At 40.0% G+C, this 24,395-nt stretch overlaps 1 protein-coding gene across 2 annotated transcripts in view; it reads right to left on the bottom strand.

Annotated features, from left to right (window-relative positions):
* Nucleotides 1–4,411: 4,411 nt before the first annotated feature.
* The window catches only part of ddb1 (damage-specific DNA binding protein 1), a 58,449-nt gene continuing 38,465 nt past the window's right edge, over nucleotides 4,412–24,395 (bottom strand). The window contains exons 23-29 of one of the 2 annotated variants that reach the window (XR_004657791.1): nucleotides 21,855–21,964; nucleotides 20,961–21,130; nucleotides 18,093–18,195; nucleotides 17,114–17,237; nucleotides 13,979–14,106; nucleotides 9,324–9,330; nucleotides 4,412–4,426 (exon numbers count right to left, since the gene is read on the bottom strand). Coding sequence is in view for 1 of the 2 variants with exons in the window: in XM_034880678.1 (XP_034736569.1) it covers nucleotides 14,023–14,106; nucleotides 17,114–17,237; nucleotides 18,093–18,195; nucleotides 20,961–21,130; nucleotides 21,855–21,964 (591 nt within the window). In the remaining variant the exon portion in view is untranslated. Of the gene's footprint in view, nucleotides 4,427–9,323; nucleotides 9,331–13,410; nucleotides 14,107–17,113; nucleotides 17,238–18,092; nucleotides 18,196–20,960; nucleotides 21,131–21,854; nucleotides 21,965–24,395 lie in introns of those variants that run through there. The other variant, XM_034880678.1, reaches the window with a different exon arrangement.

Raw genomic sequence — 24,395 nt, 5'->3', positions numbered from 1 at the left:
TAGTGTGCATCCATACCTTTTTCGTTGTGTCTTTGGAACTTTTTTTTCCTTCATCGCCAACAATCCAAGGATTTAAAATATCCAAGCCATTTTATCCAAAACGAGCTGTTGGCCTCACAATCTTGTCGTTTCTGGCCGGGTTTCAACAGAAAGAAAGCCAAACAGTTGGTCATTTGTGGGTTTTGATCGCTTTTCTCTTCTGCTACAGTGTTACTGAGCACACCATCCAATTCTCTGATGTCAGCAGATTCCAATGCTGTGTGTTATCAGCCAATCCGTCTAAAGGAACCCGAAATAGTCCTGGTCAAAGCCAATCATGTCGCAGAGTTCAGGGAGGACCCATGTGTGAAAGATTGACATCTCTTCCTTCCAGTTAAAACTCGATGTTGCGAGACCGGCCTACCTGTTTAGCCAATAAGAAGACGAATCGATTGATACCAAACTTGACCGGAAAATGTTAACCCTGTGATGGTTGCAGCTGTGTCAAAGCAAAAATAGGGCCTTAGTTATTGCATTTCACCAATTTCTAATTACTCATTTCTATAAAAGTATGTATATAGTTATTAGTTATTTCAAGTATGTGTGTGATTGATGTGGATGGGTTTTTGTATTTGAAAAGTTTTGTGTTTTGCACTTTTTTCTTTGCACTTTTCAAAAGGAAATAAGAAAAACGCACAGACATATCTGTAGAAATACAGTCATTTAAAATCCATTTTCTGGGTAATTTTCTTCTGGATTTTTGATGTAGTAAGTTGAGACATGTGGCTATGGTACTGGTATTGTCTGTAGCCCATCTGATATGTTTACAGTAGTGTTTTAAAGTTATTTTATGCTTTACTTGGACGGAAATAGAAAACCTCCATTCTAACCTCTGTAGCTTTGTGTCAGTAAGGCCTAGAATCACACTGACACTTGGAACAGAAACTTGAGAGTGTTAGCTTTCCACTGACATCCCAGAGGGCCAAAGTATGTTGGAGCTGTATCACTTTTATTTTGGTAAAACATTTAGACAAGAAAGCATGTATTTTCAAGTGTTTCTTATTAGGTCCAAAATGAGTTGGAAGAGATACGTTATACACATAATGACTATATAGAACCACAAGGTCCAGAACAACTAAGAACGAAGAGACACAAACCAATCACAAGGTGGCGCAAAACAACTTAAGGGATGCAAAACAACCACAAACAGCGCATGATGAAAAAGAAATGACAACTAAAAGAAGCCAAACTACCACAAAGGGAAATACAGTGACCACAAAGAGACCCAAAACAACCACAAGAGATGCCAAAATACCACAAAGAGACACCTGATGACAAAAAGGATACAAAATGCCAACTGAGACAAAGTTCCAAAACAACCACAAAATGACAGTTTTGTGTCATTTTTGTTATTTCGCACAGCTTATACTCTGTGTGTCTGCTCTTTAATAGTTAGGACTATCTGCAACAAGGGGCCTGTTATCTCATAATCCATCCACAGTCAGAATGAAACACCCTGCATGGAAAGAAATGGGATTTATCAAGAGTGATTAACCTGTAATCAGCGTCTCAACATGCAGACCTCTCACAGGTGTGTGCACCAGTTCAAACCAGCCTCAGATGCCTCGTTGACTCCATTAGTCTGGAAGTGTAGTTGCTTACAACACAGACAACCCTCTCCAAATCTCTCCGTCCCCTCGTCCCTCTGTTCTAACCTCACCACTTCAGCAGTTCTCTGTTTCCCTTCCACCCATCTATTGCATAATTCATTCTCATGTTCACAGCATTCTCCCTTCTTGTGCCTGATCAATAAAACATACCTGCGTGCTTGCTCCCTCACCTCCCCATCCTCTTGTCTTTGTTCTAAAGTCAAACCATGAGCCCATGCTGAGCTGATAAAACAGCATGAATGGATGGCTTTTTCAAACAGCTAGAAAATGACTACATTTCAGGCCATCTCTCAGCTGCATGAGTTGTGTCTCTCATTTGGGTAGTGAAAGGAAAGTGCTGTATATGTCACTCTCTTGACTCCCCACCCCCAAAGACAGGAAAAGGTGCCTCCTCAGAAAAAGCTAGACACGTTTTTTGTATGTTTGTGTGACCTGATCCCAAAAGAACTACACTTCACAATCCTTTATCACCACAGAATATCAGGCTTGGTCAGTGTCGGACAAAATACATGTGAACCCATTAAAGTTACCTCCAAACTGTCAGGGTTTCCGTTTTTAAAGTGACTGTATGTAACTTTGTTTGTGTTGTTTTCAGCGACCCTTTTGGACAAAAGCGGTAGTGTTTCTTTTACATTTGCTGTTGTGAATGTCTAGGAGATAGCGTTACTGGCGTGGTCATATAGTTGCGATGAATGTTTTGCTCAGACAAAATATAATAATAATTTTAGAATAAAAGTATTTTACAGATGCATCGTTGCGTTACAAGTGTTGCATACGGTAACTCAGCCTACTTTAGATGTAGTGTGAGCTAAACAGGGTAACGTTATCACTGTCACTGTGTCCCAAAGTAAGCCAAAGGTATTCAAAATTTGTTGTAGCAACCAACGTAACAATACCTTAGATTTATAAAGTTGTGCAGGTGAACCTACTAATTACAACCAGTGTTCATTGGTCATATGATCCACAACAGAATAACAGATTTAGGCTGTAGTGCTAACTTAAAAAGAAAACCTTTCCAGTTTTCCATAAGGTTTGAAAATTAGGGGATCACATAGCCATCTCATAATCAATTTAAAGAAGTTTCCAGATCTTCCCCAGTGATTCTCTGTTCCAGCACAAAGTTTTGTTTTTTGTTTTGACTTTGTACTGACCACGTGAACTGAAAGGTCGCACTGCCTCTCCTGCACGCGGCCATCCATCAAACTCTGGCTGGGTTTGTTTAAATCTCTACCAATCAACTGTCACAACAAATTACAGCCCAATTTGTCAGCAGCAGAAAATAAATTCTACTTGAATAAAGTTGTACAATTTTCAGGATGAGAAGTAGAAAACATGAATGACAAACTACAGTACTCACCATCTAAATACTCCTCCAATTGCTTTTCAACAATGTGGCGCTCTGCGTAACCTTTGATTTACAATCCAAAACCATTTATACTCTTTTCAGTGTGATGCCAGCATTGATAACACTGTCCTGATACTGAGGTCAACAGGGCATGATTGCAGCCCGGTAGGAATGAAGTAGACATTGCTTCTTTGGCAAAACCTTGAAGTTGGATGGCCTGCAGCAGCTTTTACTTTCTAAAACTGGTCATATTGTTTTACAGAAATAACACCATCTATTTTATATCAACTGAATTGGTTGCCAGTCTTCCTTGTTAAAACACTGCATGCTTAAATATGAATGCACAAACTAACTAAAACGGTTGGCTCTCAACTGCGTCAACAAGTCCTGTAAATTTGAGATCTCCCAACCCCCCAACGGCTTGCCAGACAAAGATGAATCATGCAATGAGGTGGGACATAAGAATAAACATCAGAATTAACACAAACACGTCTTCTCTTGTCATCCATCCATCCATCTTCATCCGCTTATCCGGTATCGGGTTGCGGGGCACCAGCTCCAGCAGGGGACCCCAAACTTCCCTGATTCTGACCAATCTCCCGCTCCGTTGTCCCCTTACTCGGGAACAAAAACTCCTTCACTTGGGGTAATGACTCATTCCCTACCTGAAGAAGGCACTCCATCAGTTTCCTGCTGAGAACCCTGGCCTCAGATTTAGATTTGTCATTTGCTGTTAAAACATTTTTAAACTACTTTGTGGCATTAAATGTTGCTGTTGTCTCAACCCTGTTTATTAGCTTCTGTGCATAAGACTGGTAGACTCAGCATGCCACAACATCACTAGTGTTGAATGATTTAAACTATCTCAAAGGAGTAGCTCAAATCAGTTTAGCATCAGGGTGTTGAATGACCTCCAGGTTCAGTATGGAGTGCTGCCTCAGGTCTGACATTAATGTTTTAATCCTTGAGTTGAGGGCATGTAGGCAGGCTCACATGCACACTTAATGACCTGATTTTAAATGTTTTATATATTCTTGAGCATGAAGGGGTCGTGGCTTTTGTCATAACAAATATATGATGAAGCATGGTTAAAATTGGGCGTTATACTACTGTATGTCTGTTACATTCAAGTCATTGCCAAGTGAGTTGATAGAAAGCTTCACAAAGCTCTCTCTGTATTTTTTTAGTATGGCTATGTTTACAAAATGGTGTAGTCCAGCAACTTTTGCACGCAGAAGCTCAAGTGAAGATAAATACCTCTTCTGAAGTGTCCATCATGTTTTTTTAATCCACCGTGTCCTCGTTGGCTACTAGAAACTGGTTGAAGGAGGGGAGGTGGTGGTGCGCACAGTGTTCTTCTCTTTACTTAGAATTCCACATGGGGGGGCGACAGAAACTGAGCACAATAGCTTTAAAAGTTTTTGACCATGCTAGTGTCATGGCGCTGAGAATTGGCTCTGTCAGTTGGTCAGTTTAGCACTGTTGTTCAGACTGAAATATTTTAGCAACTGTTAGATAGATTATGAATAAGAAAATTTTACCCAGACATTTATGTTCCCCAAAGGAAGTGTCCTTTTGATTGTGGTGTTCCCTTGATTTTTCAACGTGAGGTTGCCTTTTGGTGAAGTGCTATAATCAAATAATAGTGTGCTAGGAAGTTAATCTACCATGGGGAATATTGTAAACGTTATACATTCTGTATAATGATTGACGAAGCATCTCAACCACTTCCTCCGACCGTACTTTATATAATAAAACTAGAGCGAGGCAGGGCAGTACAGCCTGACCAGGCTCCTCTCTTTACCCTATCTCTCTTAGTTATGGTGTAACAGTTTTAGACTGCTGGAGGACTTCCTTTGACACACTGAGCTTTTCTCTCCTCTATCTTTCTATCTTCCCATATTGTTTGCATCCATGTCCAGAAATGCTTGTCACTAACCTAGCTCTGGGGAGTCCTTCCCCGGAGTCCTTATGTTCTTTTCCCCCCAGCATGTTTCCTTGGATCAGGGAGGCTCCAAAATCATGTTTGCAGCTGTCGCCGTGGTCCTGCTACACGTTCTGCTGTGCCATGTTACATCCTGCTACGTCCTGCTGTGCCCTGTTAAATCCTGCTACATCCTGCTGTGCCCTGTTACATCCTGCTACGTCCTGCTGTGCCATGTTACATCCTGCTACGTCCTGCTGTGCCCTGTTACATCCTGCTACATCCTGCTGTGCCCTGCTTTCTTCTGCTACGTCCTGCTGTGCCCTGCTAAGCCATGAACCACGACAAACTACTATTTTTTAGTCACCGTTCTTTTACTGTGACTGTTATCGCCACTATTAATTTCAACCCCAACCGGCCCATCAGACTCCGCCTACCAAGAGCCTGGGTCTGTCCCAGGTTTCTTCCTAAAAGGAAGTTTTTCCTCACCAATGTCACACTTTTGCCTACTCTGGAGGGAACTACTAGAACTGTTGGGTCCTTGTAAATTATAGTGTGGTCTAGACCTTCTCTATCTGTAAAGTGTCTTGAGATGGCTCTTGTTATGAATTGATACCACAAACAAAACTGAATTGAATTGTAGAAAAGTGAAGCCAAAATATCCCAGACTCTGCCATCTTGTAATTTTGGAGCCAGAGTCTGCACAGTAGAGCTCAGAGCCAGATCCATCTTTATTTACAGTCTATGGTGGTTACCCCTGCTGGTACCTGTTCTTGTAACTCACTTTAGGCTACAGTTCGGTCTTCAATGCCTTCACTGGGCCCAGCGTTCCCACCCTATAAGATCTGGAATCTATTCCTCAGTCTCTTTTCTCTCTCTTATCTCCCTGCAGGTGGGTATGTAGAAGCGTTAGTTCCTCCTCAGTGTTCTGCATTTCATTCACCATTCTTCCACGCACAATGCTATGTAGTCTTGTTTCTATACCTTTAAGTAGACAGAATTAGGGGTGATCCTAGTATCCGGCTGAAATGAGTATCCGGTACGGATAAAGCACTTTTGCAGAGTACAAGTATTTTACGAGTAATATGAGTCAATATCCGTGCTCGGATTGAATACAACTCCTCAACTGGCCGCGCAGCGTTCTGTGATTATCACAGCGCCCCCCGCCTACAAACACGCTCGGATCAATCACACACACACACACACACAACATGGAGAAATGCACTCCCTCTCTCTCTCTCTCTCTCTCTCTCTCTCTCTCTCTCTCTCTCTCTCTCTCTCTTGCTCCTGCTCCCGCTCCATCAGGCAGGCAGTCAATCGGGTCTGCGGATCTGTTCCGTTAACGTTTAGGGTTTCTTCAGCTTCAGGTTTGTTTTTAACTTCGGTTTACATAGTTACATAGTAACCAGTAGATTTCTGGTGAACGTGGGTTTCAGACATGCTGCTCGGTTTAAATGCAACTCCCGTTGCGTCTCTGCCATCGGAGATTTTTTTTTTTACTGTCAGCTGCGGTTAAAGCCCCGCACATTTCAAGAGAGCCTGACACACGTCCGGTTTAAATTTGACCACTTCCGGTTTAGGCCCCGCCCAGTCCGAGTACGGCTCCGGATACAGATAATTCATGTGGTAAACAGATACAGATACAGATACAGATAATGCTGTACTCACTCATCCCTAGACAGAATTGATTTAGGATACAATTGATTATTATCATCATAACATACTCCACCAGAGACAGCTGGGCACAAACAAAAGATGCTGCATCCTGAGCTCAGTGTTTTGTCTCTTTTAGCTACATGTTGTAATTAAACAACACCAGAAAATGTCTACATCCTCCCTCTGCAACATAATTATATGTTTGCACAACCAGATTAGCATCTCATCATGGCGATCAGAAAGAGCCTGTGTTATCAGACACTCGCCTCCAGCGTGCAAAAAAAAAAAAGAAGACTCATTGCCTAATGTAGGACACCTCTATTTGAATATTTCATGCAGTATGCCATCAAGCAGCATCTAACCAGTCCCATTTTAAGTCTAAGCTAACATGATTAGAGGCACTACATTATTAACACAATTGGGTAGCAAGGATTCCAGAGAGTGTATATTATAGAACAGTTTCACATCAAATGTTATCTTCACAATGAAGTGTGATTTCAAGGAAGCTCTGGTCACTTCTGTGTCTAATTTTAAAGAGAGACGGTTGCTCTTCTTATCTCTTCTTCCTTTTTAGTCGGACCATTATGTGTTTCATGCATTTGAGTCAACCATGACATTACCACATCACTGTCAGTGTTCACATTCATCCTCATCATCTTCCTTCATGGAAAAGGCAATACATTCTTTAAGAAAAAGCGACAATGCATTCTTCTAAGAATCCCATTTCACAACAGTTCTGCTGGGTATTAAAGTCTAAATACATCACTGCAGATATTTAATCGTCTTTTGAAGGAAAAATTATCTTAATATTATCAGGGGGAGGAATACATTTCATGAAAGAGAAAATCCTGCAAAACTGGTAAGATTGTAAAAACAGTTTTAGCAGAACAAACAAGACAAAAAACAAAAAACAAAAAATAGCCAGGCCCAGATTTCCACTAGCTGGCTCACAGACTTGCAGAAGGGTACAGCATCCGGGACAAGGCTCCCCCTCAGCTGCTGCTGGACGGGAATGGCAGAAACAAATGATGTGCCAGAAAGTGTGTGTGTGTGTGGGGGGGGGGGTCTGCCAGGGCCGACTGCCATGCTGGTTGGACTCCATAAAATAGTCCACTTCCATCCTGGGGCAAAAAATATGCAGTTTATCCGGGGACAATGTGGAGTTTCACATGCTTGAATCAGAGACGAAGAGCTCAGGTTTTCTTTAGGGAGACGAGTGAATCTAATGAAACACACAAACACACTTTCAGTAAGTGCTGCAACTCTAAATGGGGAATCAGGAGCAGACAACCGGTGGAAACCACGAGATGTTTTCACTTGAAAATAAAATGGACATTACATTTTGGCAGTCAAAATCTGTGCTTGGATCTAATGCAGTGGTTCCAAACACTGGTGTCGGGACTTCCAAGAGCTCTTAAAATATAGTCGAGGTGGTGGTGAGGTTCATGACAAGGCACGAAAGAAGAAAAAGAAACAGATTTTTTTTTTATTTTTCTAGACTTTTACCTCTAAAACTATATTAAGTTCTCCACTGATTACAAATCAACACCAGTTTGCCTGTCATGGTTGGTCCCACTGAGCAGTATAATGTTTCCTGTGGTCCCGTGGGGAGCTTTTATTATGTCTGACAATAAGAAACAATTACTGTCTGCAGCATCAACGAACTCTTTAATTTAGAAAAATAAGAAATAGGAAACTAAACCGAACAAAAGAGTTTTTGTATGCTGTGCAGTGTTAAGCCCTTTGAGGAAAATGTGTGATCTGTGATATTGGCTGCATGGATTATATGGGTAATGATTCTTTAGGGGCTGAGTGCCACAGACAGGGTGAGAAAGTCAGAAAGTATTGTGAGACTGACCTCCACATAGTTGATTTGCACTTTTCATGGCCTATGTTGACAATTAACATGTAGAATTATGTCCTGTGCGGGATAAACGAATTATGTCTTAATCCTAATCTTGCTAAATTATAAGGATAAGGTCAGCACAATTATACTATACATTGTCAAGCTTGCCTACACTGAACAGTATTCATTTACCTGGAAAAAAACCTCAGTAATATTAGAAACTTAATGTGTACCTGTACACCAAATGAAACATGCAGTGAAGTGCTTTTCTTAACATAAACAACACAACTAGCAGAAACTGATCAGACAGGAGTAGCATCACACTAAAATGACCACAGATAATAAAGAGAAAGCCAAATTAAGAGAAAAAGAAGTGGAATCAGAATACGACCCTGACTGTGGCTGCTGATGCTCTCGGGGGTTTCAAAGCTTTGGGGCTCCATCATCAAAGACTCAATCACTTTAGGTGGTGGGAAACAGTCAGTAGGGCCCTATGGCTCCAACTCTGTGGGATTAAAACATGTGAGAGATGTAGCTGGGAGCCAGACCAGGCTGAGGTGCACAAAAACACCTCTCAGTGAAACCAGTCAACCCACCAAAACAGAGCTGACCCGCTAACACCTTTAGACTCAGCAGATAACCACCCGTCAAACAATCTACAGTGAAACTATTTGCTTCAGCCTCCCAGCTGCTTTGGGGAAGCTGCACAGTTTAATCAGCAGCCGGCATGACTGTGGTTGGACATTTCCCAGAGGTGGTTCTACATGGCTAACCTTTCTTCTACCCTTTGAAGTAAGATCCGCCCTGAGAGCCTGTTACAGGGGAAGATATTACCCATTAACTGTGATATTCGGTGCCTTGCAGGGCATGTTTCGTTTTTTTGGGGATATCCTGTTTGAATTGGCTCCTCCTTGTAATAATAAACTACGTCTCTGACTGATTTCCTACAGGAAGTTTCACAGTGTTGTAGTACTCGAGATCAGTCTTGGTCTCAAGAACACTTTTTGAAAGTCTCAGTCTTGGAATCAACTCCATTTTTTAACACGGCTTTGTCTCGGTCTCAAATAAAGAGAACTCTGGATTTCATTTCAAGACCGGCCAAGACCTGCTTTTGATTATTATATCAAGGCATTTCTCACGATACACCTATAGCAATACAAGAGGCGAATGAAGAGAAATCAAATTATTAAAATTAGTTTTCTGTGGGTGTTTTTACATGGGACTGTGGATCATTCAGATCAATTGAGGAATGTCTATGGTTAGGATTTTTCACATTTTATCGTGGCATGCAGTGGTCTGGTCTTACCTCGGTCTCGCCCTGCCCTGGTCTGGGTCTTGACTCGCTCTCAGCCTGCCTAGGTCTTGGTGTTTACTCAGTCTTGCCTTGCCTTGGTCTTGGTCTTGAATTGGTCTCACCCTGCCTAGGTCTTGGTCTTGGTGTTGACTCAGTCTCGCCCTGCCTTGGTCTGGGTCTTGACTTGTCTTAACCCCTCAAAAAAATCCAAGAAATTAATATTAGAAATAATCAGTGTTTCCATTTTCCGTACTCTGAGTCTGAAGGTGATGCAGACAGTGCTGTTCGGCAGAACATAATCTTCATAGCACAAAAGCCCAGGTGTAAATAAGAACACTTATTATTGCTGTAATCCATATAATTGTGGCTGATGGCTCATTTGCATTGCCTGCTGGGACAATCAGTGGGGCTCAGCCATCGATAATATAATCAGTTAAATCTGCTAAGGCAAGTCAAAGGCACTCCAATGAGTTTTTTGCTGTACACAACCACAGGAATGCTTAGGTATTTTTTGCATGATTGACTGTAGGTAAGTAAGTTTTTGCAGAAACCTGGGTAAATGTTTGGAGGCTTGATCAGATATATATTTGATCATTTAAATTACCTGTCTACTCTTGTATATAAATAATAAAAAATAAGGATATTTGATTGTTTTTAAACTGATCATACTTGAAAATATACCCTGTTTTAGTCTTGACTTCACAGACATTTCAGATGTTAACAAATCTCACAGTAAACGCCCTAAAAGAGCCTGACAATCTATTTCCCCCTGTTAGATTTCTATTATGAATAATTGAGTCTACTTGGCCACAAACGTCTCTGCTGAACTTTTAATACTTTTTGTCATTTCAGTTGAGAGATTTTATGACTGGGTGGTTTTGTCTGAGCTGAATCCCCCATGCTTGTCTAGCTCCACTAGTCTTACCAATAACTAATAGTTATATTCCAAAACCTTTCACACCATTCTCTGAAGTAGTGCACCTATTAAGTGGCTTTGATCCCAACCTAACCACCCCAACATTGGTAGATTTGCTGAGTAACTTAGATTTTTTAAGTTTTGTCATTCATTTTTAAAGTAACAGAGAAATACATTTGAAACCAGGTTTTGAACAGCTTTAAACATTTAAGTAACTTAGATTTTTTCACTTTTTTTAGTCATTCATTTTTAATGTTATACATTTGAAACCAGGTTTTGAACAGCCAAAAACATTATCAAACAGTATCCGATTGTTGGGAGCAACAGCAGAATGTTATCCTGTGTTTAAAGTATTAGTTACGAGTTGATCACATTATTGGTTATGGGTTGACTTACATTTGAATTATGGAGGGATGGGATGTGTCAAATGGCCCGATGATGATTGTTGATCATTAGGCGCAAAATAGTCTCACATTTTCAGACCACCCTCCACAGCGCTGCGAAGTAAGGTCTGGCTACTCACACAGCATTCTGGGATGGGAGAAAAACGTGCTCTGGTTTATTGGCATTTCTTTAAACCAATCACAATCCTCATGGGAGTGAATGGAGCCCCAGTGCTGCTGCAAAATAGCCTTGGGAAGGAACTTGTTTTGGCGGAACGTGTTCATGTTAAAAAGTTGTTGTTTTTTTTGTTTTAGTCGTGCAACTGAAAACTCTGATTGGACAGATAGTCTAGCTAGCTGTCTGGATTTACCCTGCAGAGATCTGAGGAGCCGTTAACTACAGTCCTCATGAATCCACCGGAGTTTAATATGCCAACTCAAAGAAAGCGGAAGGTAACGGACATCCGGCAGAATTTCCAGTGGCACCGAAGCAATCCCAAAAGTAGAACGTTGTCGATGTAGACAAGGAGAAAAATGATGGGTCAAGACTCCAGAATCATCACACCTAACATAAGAATCTCAGTAGCATGTTTTCGCTTAGGAGTTTCAATAATAGAATGTCTTCAATGTATGCTCACATCAGTGAAAAGATTTTACTATTTCCTTCACTCATGCTATTCCTTTATTCTGTCAGTTAAGTCGCATTTACTGTTCATTCCATTTCCCTATTCAGTCTTTATAAGCAGAATATATTTACATAATATGATGATTGCCTGTTTATTTTTAAACATAAATTAAAATGAGACAACTGGTGAAAACCAGAGCAAAACAAAGGCCTCTATGTCACAGGGTGCTAGCGGGACAGAATTAGCTCAGGGGAACTGGCAGAGGACGTCCACTGCCACTTTGTCACCAGTGTGGAGAATTTATTTTGAAGGTGGATTGCACCACTGGCATCCTGGGAAGATTTCACCTTTGATATCTTTGACTGAAAGAGCTGGTATATCCTCTATTTCAACATTGTTTATCATAGATGAGACAAAATAGGAATACAACAGAAATTAATAAGGTGGTTGCCACAGTGAAATCTAGCATTGTCAGCAGGTCTGACAAATAAACATAAGGAACACAGAAACAGATTCACAGATGTCTAAAGATACAAATAACAAGCACGGCTGCATTAACTGTAAACCAGCCCTGAGATGCTGTTTTACTTTGATAAACAAGGTCAACAGCGGCGATTGTGGAGGGCATCTTGTATTATGTCATTATTAAAACGGTTATTTATAGAAGCAGTAAATCTGCAGTCTAAATGCACACAGTTAAGCCCAAACAAATAGACATTACGTTCAGTTCTTTCTATGGAAAGAGAAACACCAGCATTGGCTAACTATTTCCTTTGCCCATGGTCAAAATACCCCAAATATCTGGAGCAGCTGACATTAAACTTGGCCTGCAAATAATAATTTCCGTTGTCAAATAATCTGTCAACTATTTTTTTTGACTTAACATTTGGTCGGTAAAGGTCACTATACAGTAGAAAGCTAAAGGTGGCATACTCAAATACATTGCTTTGAATACCCAAAATACACCTGCCAGAAAATATTCACATTAATAAACTGAATTAATGGGCCAATGGGAATGTCACATCGTATACATTTTTGTCTTTTGAAACCTAATGATGGGTGAAGTCATCCTCTGGGAACAGTGAATGACTGCCCATAATTTCACAGCAATAAATAAAATCGCAGGAGGCATTTTTGTGCAAACATATAATTATGTTGCAGAGGGAGGATGTAGACATTTTATAATGTTTTTAATTACAACATGTAGCTAAAAGAGACAAAATGCTGAGCTCAGGATGTAGGAGAGAAAGACCAGGAAGCATTTACATGAACAAAAAATAAACAAAAAAGTCAAGGAATCACCAAAGTAATTAGGGTTCTACAAAAGTTTAAAGGTGCTCTGGAACACGTATTTCATTACTTTATGGTAAAGTTCTACTATGTAGAAAAAAAATGCCTTGGTTACCTTGTTTCAAGCCATTCTAGTGTGTTATGGAAATTAAGGATAAGAAGACTCAGCTTGATTTGTGCCAGTTCTTATTAATAAGGTAAGCTGCTTGACTTGGATTGGCTAACAGCTATCCAATGAGAACACTTGAAAACTTCTACCTGCTGGTAGCACTCGACCATGAATACAGTGGCAGAAACATTTCACGGCAAACAAAACCAAGGTGGTGAACCGACCAACTGACCATCATTGCATACCTCGAGCCATGCTGCTAGCGTGGCTGAAAATGATGCAGATAAACTGGATCACTTGAAAATTACTCGTCATGACAACAGGAGTCTGCCTTTGAAATCAGAATAGAGAGAAAACAGACACAGGAGGTAACAGTACTAAAGCAAAGTTTATTAGAATAAACAAAGAAAACATCACAAAGACAAAATAGCTATAAATCTATCATTTTACTCATGTTCATACAGCGTGTTTTCTCCAGACTTCAATAATAAACTTGAAAAGTGAGTCACATTTAAACTGTTGGGTGTAGAGGATCTTCTTACTGCTTCGATCTGCCTGCAACGGTCACGAATATATCCCGGAGAATGTTTTTGGTGAGGAAAATCTTTTTTTTTTTTTCTTTCTCCTTTTTATAGTCGCACATTATTCCACACAAATGCAATCACACATGCCCCCACACACACACGCACACTCAAACACACTCAGACCAATGTCTTTACTTTGGTCTTTTTATTGTCCAAACAGGATGCTACGCACTTCGCCCAGAGACTCGTCTAAATAAAGAATGCTACACCCATCGTGCAGCACCTTCAGAGCCTCAACGGTTGACAAATGTATTGAAGTCTAAAAGGACGAACATGCACAAACTGTTTATTTATAATTATTTACAAATCTGCAAAACAAAAACCCTTCCTCAGCGTCTCGACCGTCAATCCGCCACGGGAGCTTCTTCTCACTCAGTGGGCGTCCGGATGCCGCTCGGGGTTAGTGGATCCTCGTCAGCTCCTCCACAATCTTAATGACCTCGTCCACTGTGGCTTCACGTTTCATGCCGCTGCCGTCATCGATCTGAAATTGAGCGACAACCAAACAGTGAGCCTCCCCTGCCGAGACAATCCCCACCTGTGCCACTGACGTCACACATTAGATGAAGACATTAACAGGTACATGGGTAGTGAGGAAGGCATATCTTCATTTTTGACATTTTTGCTTTAGTTAGTTTGAGGCACGATTTTAGGAGCTCCTGGGAATCTTTCATCTTGCTTGTTCTGGTTATTGACGTTATTACTCATCCCTGGTCTTCTAAAAAAATTAAAATCGGTGTACTTTTGTATAACTTTTCTTCTGCATCTTAATTAGATGTTAATGAACTCAGTTAAAAGAACGTGACCATCGTCGAGTTGTTTTTGGCTTTTTGTGTTGAACACCATGCCCCTTTGCAGTGGGGTTTTAAGGTTTAAGTTAAGGCTTTTTTGGTAAAGCTGCAAAAATGAGTCAATCAACAGATTTAATTAATGAGAAATTCTTCTGATAATTAATTCATAGCTTAAGCTTTTATTCAAGTTGGAAATGCAGAATTGTCAATAATACAGTTCCAAGTTCTCCAATGAGAAGCATCTGCTGCATTTCTTTTTCTTATGATTAAAGTAAATTGAATCTCTATAGATTTTGGAATCTTGTCAGACAAAACAAGACATTTTGTGGTATTGTCTTGGGCTCTAGGAAATTACGAGGGGCATTTCTCCCAGCTGATTTCTGCAAGAGATAATCTAGAGTGAGCAAGTCATTATCATGAAGTAGAACCCCATTGGGGATGCAGGGGGTCTTGAATCAGCCTGAAGGGCTTATTACACAGCTACTTACTAAAGAAATCAATAATATGACACAATATATATTTATAAATGATTATATGGATTTAAATATGGTCCTCAGGTGGCCGGGTTAGCACAGTGGGTAGAGCAGGCGCACATATATAGAGGTTTACTCCTTAATGAAGTGGGCGCGGGTTTGACTCCGACCTGCGGCCCTTTGCTGCGTGTCATCCCCCCCCACCTTTTCCTATCATGTCGTCATCTGTCCTGTGGAATTAAAGGCCTTAAAAGGTCGTCCAGAGTCTATGAGGTCCGTCCGGCGGTCTGTTTTACTGAAATAACAGACTGTAGAATGTTGCAATGGACCAATCAGAATTGAGCATTCAACTAAATTGGGTAATTAAGACCAAAAACCAACCAAACTAATCGCCAATTACTTGATTTAGAAAATAATCGTTAGCTGCAGTCCCAATTTTCAGATAAAATTTCAAGTCTACAATTAATTGTTGATGCATATTTTCAGTTCCAAAAGGATCCAAGAAAAGCAACAGATGTTGTAACATATTGTATTTTTAAGTAGAATCGTGGCTTTCAACGGCTGTTCCCTGGCAAAGAAATCGTCCAAATGTGTTTTGGACTGTCTTTATCAGCTGGTCTTAAGAGGGAAACAGGGAACAGTCTGCTTGTGAGCCAACAGTGTGATCTTTTTTTAAGTACCAAGAGAGTAAAGAGAGACACAAAGCTGAGAATGTTAATCTGCCAAAAGGGTTTTTGCCACCTGTTCATGCCATGAAAATGATTCCCAGTTGCCACTCACAAAACACAGGAGCAACTAATTAAACCGTCTAAAGAGTCTTTTACAGTTCAACACTGCTTTAAGCCGAATACAGAAATGACTAGGGCTGAGAAGGGCAAGAATCTGATGTAACGATACGTATCATGATACAGGGGTTACAAATCAATATATTGGTCTCACTACAATGAAATAGTTACTATGGGGACAAACAACACACATGAATATTATTGGGCTCATTTTCCAGTCAGACCCAATAAATGTAATTCCAAGACTGTTGAGGGACCCCAGTATGCAGAAATATTTAAATACACCATTTCATGAATGAAAATAGCACATGCCAAAATGAATAACCTGTCTCACACTGCATGGGATTAGCATTAAGTTTGCATAAGAAGACATTTTCATTCTCTTGAGGTTAGAGGTCAACAGACCCCATCAAAAATGGCCATGCCAAATATTTTCTTTCGCCAAAATTTTGCCCGACTTTGGGGCTAGGGCTGGAGGATATAGAAAAAAATCAAATATCACAATATTCTTGATCAAATAACTTGATGACAATATTGCAACGATATTGTATAGTTGACTATTGGTGCTTTAAAAAAATGTTCTGTACACAATGAGATTTTTGATAAATATCCTTCTGAAATGATTTAAAGACTTAGTGGGTAAAGGTAAATAACAGAACAGCTAGAACAGTCTGGTAAATTAAGAAAATGACATCACTTTACTGTAATACAGCCTTTAAAAGCAGACAAGGACACCACCTACCATATTACAATATACCCAAAAATCTAAGACGATATCTATTCTCGTATCGCGATTTCGATACAACATCGATATGTTGCTCAGCCCTATTTGGTGCATTATTTAGCCAGCTTCCCAGCAAGCTAGCATGACACGGTTCTTTAGTTCCATATGATACATCAACTCAAACTTTAAAAATGAAGCCTGCTACAGCCTCTTAAAGACAGAAGTGATGGCCAGACCACTGGAGATGTCGGGTCTTAGACGCTAAATTAAATAATCAAATGGGTTTTTGAGAAATGTTGAGAACATAATATTGTGATACCCAAGTATCAGTATTTTAGCGCAGACAAATAACACAGCTTTCGTGTGTTTCTTCATCAGATAAGATTGCTGTATGAACAGAGGTCCAGGCTCGAAGAACAATCTAAAGTTCACCATGTTATTGACCTACACTTCATATTTGGGTCTATTCAAGGGTCACAATCAGCTGTGCTAACAGCCTGGCAATGATCAAGCTGTTGAATAAGCTTTATACCTCAGTGCTTAACGTCCTTTAAGATTATGAAGTAGTCCAGTGTGTTCACAATATTTCAAATATACATTTTTTTTTCTTCATATTTTTTCATTAAGGTAGGATAGTTAAAAGGTGCGCAGAAAATGGAAGAAACATAACATCTGGTTTAACGTATGAAAATGTAGAAGGATGAAGGTGAGCTCCTACCTGTAGAGTACTGACGACCTCCTGCATCTTGGCTCGACCCAGATCCAGGAAGCTCTCTATCAGATCCCCGTCGATGAATCCTGTGGCTTGCTCTGTCTTACGCTCCGTGTGGAAGGATCTCCAGGTGCCGCGGAGTCAAGGAAAATCAAAGCAAGGCTGCTGCCTCGGCTGAGGATCGCACTACAGGTACAATTTCACATATTTTAACTTAGGCACAGTCAATAATTACTCAGAATGATGTGTAGGAAGCACTGTTCAGAGGACCAGACAGATGGGGATGTCAGTCAAGCAGAATCAAGTATTAGTACTGTAGAACTTTTAAAAAGGATTTTAATGTGGGATGTATATTACAAATCCCCAGCGCAATCACCCTTAATTTTCCATTATCATATAAAATATTATTAAAATTACAGAATATCTGCAACAAATGCTTCTAATTTTTTTTTAAATCTCTACAGTTTTTTACTGGTCTGTACAAATAGACATGTGACTAACTTTGATTAACAATTATTCTGACAACTGTTTCCTTGATAAACCCATTAACTGCTTAGCGTTAAAAAAAAGTCAGAAAATAGAGAAAAAAGCCCCTCACAATTTCCTAAAGCCAAAAGTGATGTCTTTAAATGTTCCGAAATGTATCTTTTTATATAAAAAAAGATGTTGACAAAGTTTCCTTTTGGGGACATAATAAAACCATAAAATTGCAATATACCGCAGAATATTGCAGCACGTTTGAAATCGGCACTATATTGTATCGTGTCATAACTATCGTGATGATATCGTATCGTTACATAAGAATCGTGATGATATTGTATCGTGAGGCCACTGGTGATTCCCACCCATAATTTGCAGCCAATTAAAAGAACTGTTACTGTCACTTTGTCACCTCACTCTCTGGCTTCACCATCTGCAAACACACCAGTCAGTGCAGGTTGTGACAGGTGGCAGGAGCACGTATAAACATGTAGAAGAAGGATATAAGCTGTGCTCGATCTTGCCCACGCTCTTGATGACCTTGTTGAGGCGGGTCTGCAGATCCAGGAGGAGGCTGTACCAGCCCTCAGACAGGGACGTTACCAGACCTAAACACACACAGTTTTTTTTGAAGGCGTAATATTCAAAACAAATTTGCACCTTACCGTGGCAGAGGGAAAATACTTTTAGTTTTCTCATCAGTGAAGATCATTAGTGAGACTGCAATCCTCCTAATGCAGGTTTCATGCTGGTATGATGGGACCATGTTGGCAGTAAAAGAAGTATGATTTTAATACTTTAATTTAAGACCATTTCAAAGTTTCTTGAGAAATCTGAGTCACAGAGCTTTGAGGGAGTAGCATGCTAAGTGTATTATTGTGATGCACTGTGTGAAAATGCAATGAAATTGACAGTATGCTAAAAATATGAACCCATCAAAGTGTTTGTCCCAACGAGTAGTTTGATTATTTCATTATCAACTAATGTGCCGATTGTTTTCTTATGGATTTGTTTGTTTTGTCTAAAAATTACATGACTTCATGATATCCCAAGACATGGCTTTTTTTTTTAACACAACAAACGTGGGAATTTTAGTAAAATGTAAAGAACTTATGTGGTGTTACAGGTCAAATATGAGACGGCAGACAACAGTGGCGGTTGTGGGCTGCTGTGTGGATTAAATTTGGCTCAAAAGGTCCCCAAGCACATTATACTCAGAGCACAATGACAGTAATCAATCTATCTATCTATCTATCTATCTATCTATCTATCTATCTATCTATCTATCTGAAGACGTCATTTTTGGCTTGGAGACACTAAGGCGAGCATTAACCTGGTTTAGTGAAGAGTTTTTGAATGCAACTAAGATGACCACAGGTGATGTGGAACCTTCTGGTGAAGTACAATTTTTAATTTCTGATGGCAAGAACAGCAACACTCATTCACAGACAGGTTGACACCCTCACAGCTCATCTCTGCACAGTATAGTCTGTCCGTGTTGTTTTTGCTCGGTGCTGTGTCACGTTTTGTTGCTCTAAATGGTTGCAGGTGCTATGCAAAAGCGTCCAGAGGCCTTTGGGTTTATGCCCCTTGGAAATAGAAAATTAACTGAGAGGTTCCAGACTTACTCACATTTGCGATATGGTCTGGCGATGTCAGCCGGGCGAAATATGAAGCCAACTGAACACCTATTGTGTCTGGAGAACCAAATTTACCAGCAGCAAGACCTTTTATAAAGCTTGAAGTTTGGATAAAATCATTTGACATTAGATGACATTTTCCCATCGCTTCACCTTAAATTTTCATGTCCGGGACCAAAAACAAGTTTAATAAAAGTTTGTCCACGTGTTGGTTGGGACAATAGTTTTATCCCAAGAACATCTTTGCAATGAGAGGAGCTACTGCAGAAAGTCTTAACTGGAATAATAACGTGGCTCAGTGACTTTTAAAAGAATCGCAGGAGTTGAGGTCAAATAATGTGCTGTGTTGTTGGTGCTGTGAGAGTGAAATATAACAATTATAAATGCAAATTACAGCTGTGTCCAACTGATGTGCACTTCCAATTTTTCATCCCTGCAATCTCTATAGCCAGCCTGAAAGTTACTAGTGCTAATGTGAGTAATGAGGTGTAAAACTATGATTTCTTCTCTCTTTCATCTTTCCTTCTGAAATGGAAACATTAGCGCTGCATTAATAGTTTGGAAAAAAGTGTCCTTCCTAATTGTTTTAAGGTTTCCTTACAGCAGGCAGCTTATTATTGGAAAAAACTGGAAATGAGAACAGAACTATTAAACTATTAAGACTCAATGCTCAGGGCGGCCTCTAGCTCACCCAGTAAGAGTGTTCGCCCCATGTTGGTCCTGCAGCGGCCCGGGTTTGAATCCGACCTGTGGCCAATAGCTGCATGTCATCCCCCATCCCTCTCCCCCTTTCATGTCTATCCACAGTCAAAAGGGAAAAGCCCCAAAAAATAATCTTGATATCCCCTCCAAATATATATTTAAAAAAAATTGAAACAGTTAATATTGGTCAGTGGGACCTGTTCAGTGCGTTGTCATGGTGAACTATTTTCTACCAATAATAAAACTCCAACAGGGACTGTTTGTGAAGAACATGCTGGAAACATAGGCTGATATTATGTTTTTATTTGACTGACCCTTTAGGAGAAAATTGAATGAATATAAAGGAACAGTTTGGCCTTTTGGGAAATACACTCATTGGCTTTTTTGCTGACAGACAGATGATAAGGTTGACCCACTGTCATATCTCAATTATCTTAGCTGCCTACCAGCACCTCTAAAGCTCACTCATTAACATGCTACATCTAAAAAACAAAGTGAAAAGAATACAATTTAGGATTTATGGAGGGTAACATGCCACATGCCAGGTAACCAGTAGAGACTTCCAGCCAAGAAATAGTCCAAAATTTAGCATTCCTATAAAACCACTTAATCTCGTTTTTACACTTCGGTTTTTGTACAGTTTAAACAAACAATTCCCAACATGTTTATTAGTGAGCTTTAAAAAGGTGGTAAGAGGTGGATTGCGCGTTTTCTTTTGATGGAGCCAGGCTAGTCATTCCCCCCCCCACTTCCAGTCTGTGAGCTGAGTAAAGTATTCCCAAGATGTTGAAATACAATTAACAATTAGGTTGGACCTTTAAAAAAAAATTCAAAAGCACATAGTTTAAAAAAAATTGTGGTTCATGAAAAGTTTGTATGTAGTAGAGGAGGGGTTTTACCTGCAGCAATGTGTGTGTGTGTGTGTGTGTGTGTGTGTGTGTGTGTGTGTGTGTGTGTGTGTGTGTGTGTGTGTGTGTGTGTGTGTGTGTGTGTTAATGCTTCTGTGAGTGTGAAATTGTCCGTGGACCTACCAATCATGCCGTTAACCGTGCCGAAGAGCACAGAGCCCTGGGTGGGCGTAGAGCTCTCGCCCAGGTTCTGCAGCACCAGCGAGCCGTGGCAGAAGACATTTACAAACTCCCCAAGGTGAAAGACCCCCACCTCCTGCAGGTGCTGACGCTCCTCATCGGTGGTGGCCGCACTGATCGGAGGAAGGATGGTGGGAGAGAATTACAAAGAGGAGAGAAGGAGGAAATACAAACATTAAAGGAAGGATATTGTGTGAGGTAGAAGGCTCAGGATAGGAGCAAATAGAAAGAAGAGCAAAAGAAAAAGATGTCAAAGGAAAAGTTTGGGGGGCGAGAATGATCGATTAAGCAAACGAAAAACAAGAGGGGCAGAAATATCAAGAGTGTTGGAAAAGGTCAGAGAATGATAGCGTAGTAATGGATCAAAAGGTGAGGAAAAGTGGAGGCAAATGAAAAAGATGTGATATAAAAATAAAGGTCAAAAGATTTGAGTGGTCTGACCTGATGTATTAGATGGATAATAAGTGGTGGCATAAATGTAGCAAAATCACTTTAAGACCAATGTTTCTTTCACATGAATTCAACACTTGTCTAATAGAAAATGAGTAAAGTGGGAAATGAAGCCGAACGGCTAAAAGCTCAGTGGCGAGATGACTCATAGTTTTCAAAACAAATACAACGAAGATGCTGCTGCTCTAAAAAAGCATCAAGAGACGTAATGACAATGTAGATTTCAGGTGGGATGACAACATTTTTAGGTAATTAAAAACGTTTTGAAAGTTTGGCTAGAGAGGAGCAGCTCAGGGACGGTAGTGATTAATGGAGAGGTTGAAATTCATGTGCAGTAAATCTTACTGCACTTTATTTATTTACAGTACAATAAGATGTTTCCCTCACCTGTCCTTCTGGCAGACAAACAGATTGAAGGCATTCTCGGCCCCCAGGAAGTTGTCGTCGTCCAGGATTTCCACAGCACTCATCCAGTTAGGGTTAAAGTCACGTGCAATCTGACCAAAAAACACACAAGATGTGTTGGACAAAAACAGTAAACAACACAGGGGTGTTAAGCCAAAAACAGTAAGCTTCTTGCCTCCGAGTAAATACATTATCTGCAAGCAAGGAAGTGCTGACTGAACACAAGTGCTGAGATCAAACCACAACACAAACACAATACTGTATGTTGTAGTATAAGGGCAAAATACTTTTTAAATACCCTTGAAGATGCATACATACCAAAAAAAGCCAGAAAATACCAAAAAACACCCAGAACATCTGTTCAATGTATGCAGACTTGCATATGCATGTGATGGATGCTCAGCAGCTTTGTGTTAGCCTGTTATGACATGGTATGACATTTGGCGGTACGTACATTTGCTTATCCACAATATTGAAAGAAATGTTTGATATATTTTTACAGTATGCATGTTTGTTTGTTTTTTACACATAATTCCATTAAAGCGCCTATATTATGCTCATTTTCAGGTTCCTAATGGATTTTGCTGGTACAACCTCAAAATACAATTAGGAACCTGAAAATGAGCATAATAATAGTTTTTCGTTTGTTTTAAACACCATATTTTGTGCTGTGTTTAGGTCTCTGTTTTAGCTACAGAGTGAGACATCTCACTTCTATACTGTCTTGGTTGGGAGTCACACATGCTCAGCAGCTAGGGAAGATCACAGCTAGATAACTCTTTCTCCATCTTTGGTCAGTACAAAGCAGGATTAGCTGGGAGACTTCTTCTAGACGAGGGACACTGGTGGAATTCCTAATTGGAACATTAAGAACGTGCTAGCATGCTACGGTTAGCCTCCTTGTCTCAGCTAGTTACATAAAACCCATGCAGATTTTTAACAGCTCACCGGGAGACTGAAGGCAGAGGACATTTAGAAATCGTATCTCACTCAAAACAGCATGGGTAGTTTTTTTCCAAGTTTGTATACGTGTGGAAGCACCAGAGACACAAAATAACACCCCAAATGGAACTTGAAAATGGTTTCAAGTTCCAATTATAATAGAGTTTGTTCGACCGTCTGCCTCGAAACCAGGATAATTTCTGAGACTGTTATCGCACTGTTAAGATCTCATACCTTTGCAACCCTACTCTGTATTGTTATATTTAAAAATACTACTTTACACATACTTTATGTATAATTTTTTTTTAAACTATTGTAGCTTATTGCCTCACATTACTGACAAAGAAAGACAGCTCCTCTTGAATATATTAATTAGATGTGTATTAATACTCTCATCTAACTATCTGCAAGAAACCTCTCAGAAGAAATCCTTGAGCTGGCACTTAGGGGCACTGGAAACACAACACATACTTCACCACCGGATGTGTGTCAGTCTAATATCCACTCTCTCTTTTAGCTCTGTTTTTGTTCTCCACAGACTCCTGAAGGAAAAATCTGGCTTATTAGCAGTCAAAGGCTTTACTATGTTCACCGGCTTGTCTGTTACTGCGTCTGTCTGTCTTTTGGCGCTGAGTAGGTAGTGTGCAGTGAACTTTTAGCGGAAATCAGCTGTCTGTTGCCTCTGGAAACCAATCTGATGACAGCAATAAGAGGAAACCAAAACAATAAATCTGTGGAACAGAAAACCAAAACAACGAGCCAACGCTTCTCCAATTTCCCCATAGAGCTCTAGAGTCGGGTGAAAATATTCTGTGGATTTGTCACTTTTTATGTGATCCATTGTTGATAAACAGTACACATATTCATTATAACTGCCGATAGTTACAAATTACTACTTTTAATTTAACATTTTGAGGTAAGTTGTTCTGTTCTGAGTAAATTCAAGTCTCTCACACTTATTTCACCGAGCACTGCACCACAGCATGCCTTCACAACAGTATGTGTGACTCATCCTCATATCACTTCATCTTTCTACCACAAATCAATTTGAACAATCCATTCATCAAAAGGCTGGGAGGTATACAATGCTTGGTAGAGGGACAAAAGAAAACATTCATTAGGGGTGGGAGGGGGGGAATCGATAGAGCATTGTATCGCGATATTTTCTGTGGCAATACTGTGTGTGTGTGTGTGTGTGTGTGTGTGTGTGTGTGTGTGTGTGTGTGTATATATGTGTATGTGTGTTGGTCAGTTTGTCTGCTTGAAAATACCATTTTGCAGCAATCAAATTAAAATGAAATGACCAAGCAGAGAAATGTATGTTTTCAGATAAAACAGGCGTTTCCTTTTGGGGACATAATTTGAAATTGGGAATGAATAGTTTACAATGGCAATTATATTGTATCGTGGCATAAGTATCATGATGATATCGTATCGTGAGGCCTCTGGTGGTTCCCACCCCTAACATTCACCAAAGAGACATTAAAACATACAGGTGTGGATAAACTGACACCAACCTCAACCCTGATTTTTATTTAAAAGAACAGAATAGGAAATACTTAATTGTCTACTTTTTTTGCA

Source organism: Etheostoma cragini, chromosome 1 (assembly GCF_013103735.1).
Source record: "Etheostoma cragini isolate CJK2018 chromosome 1, CSU_Ecrag_1.0, whole genome shotgun sequence".
Classification (NCBI taxonomy): Eukaryota; Metazoa; Chordata; class Actinopteri; order Perciformes; family Percidae; genus Etheostoma; species Etheostoma cragini.
The sequence above is the reverse complement of the archived record's forward strand: the minus strand, read 5'-3'. Positions and strand labels throughout refer to the sequence as shown.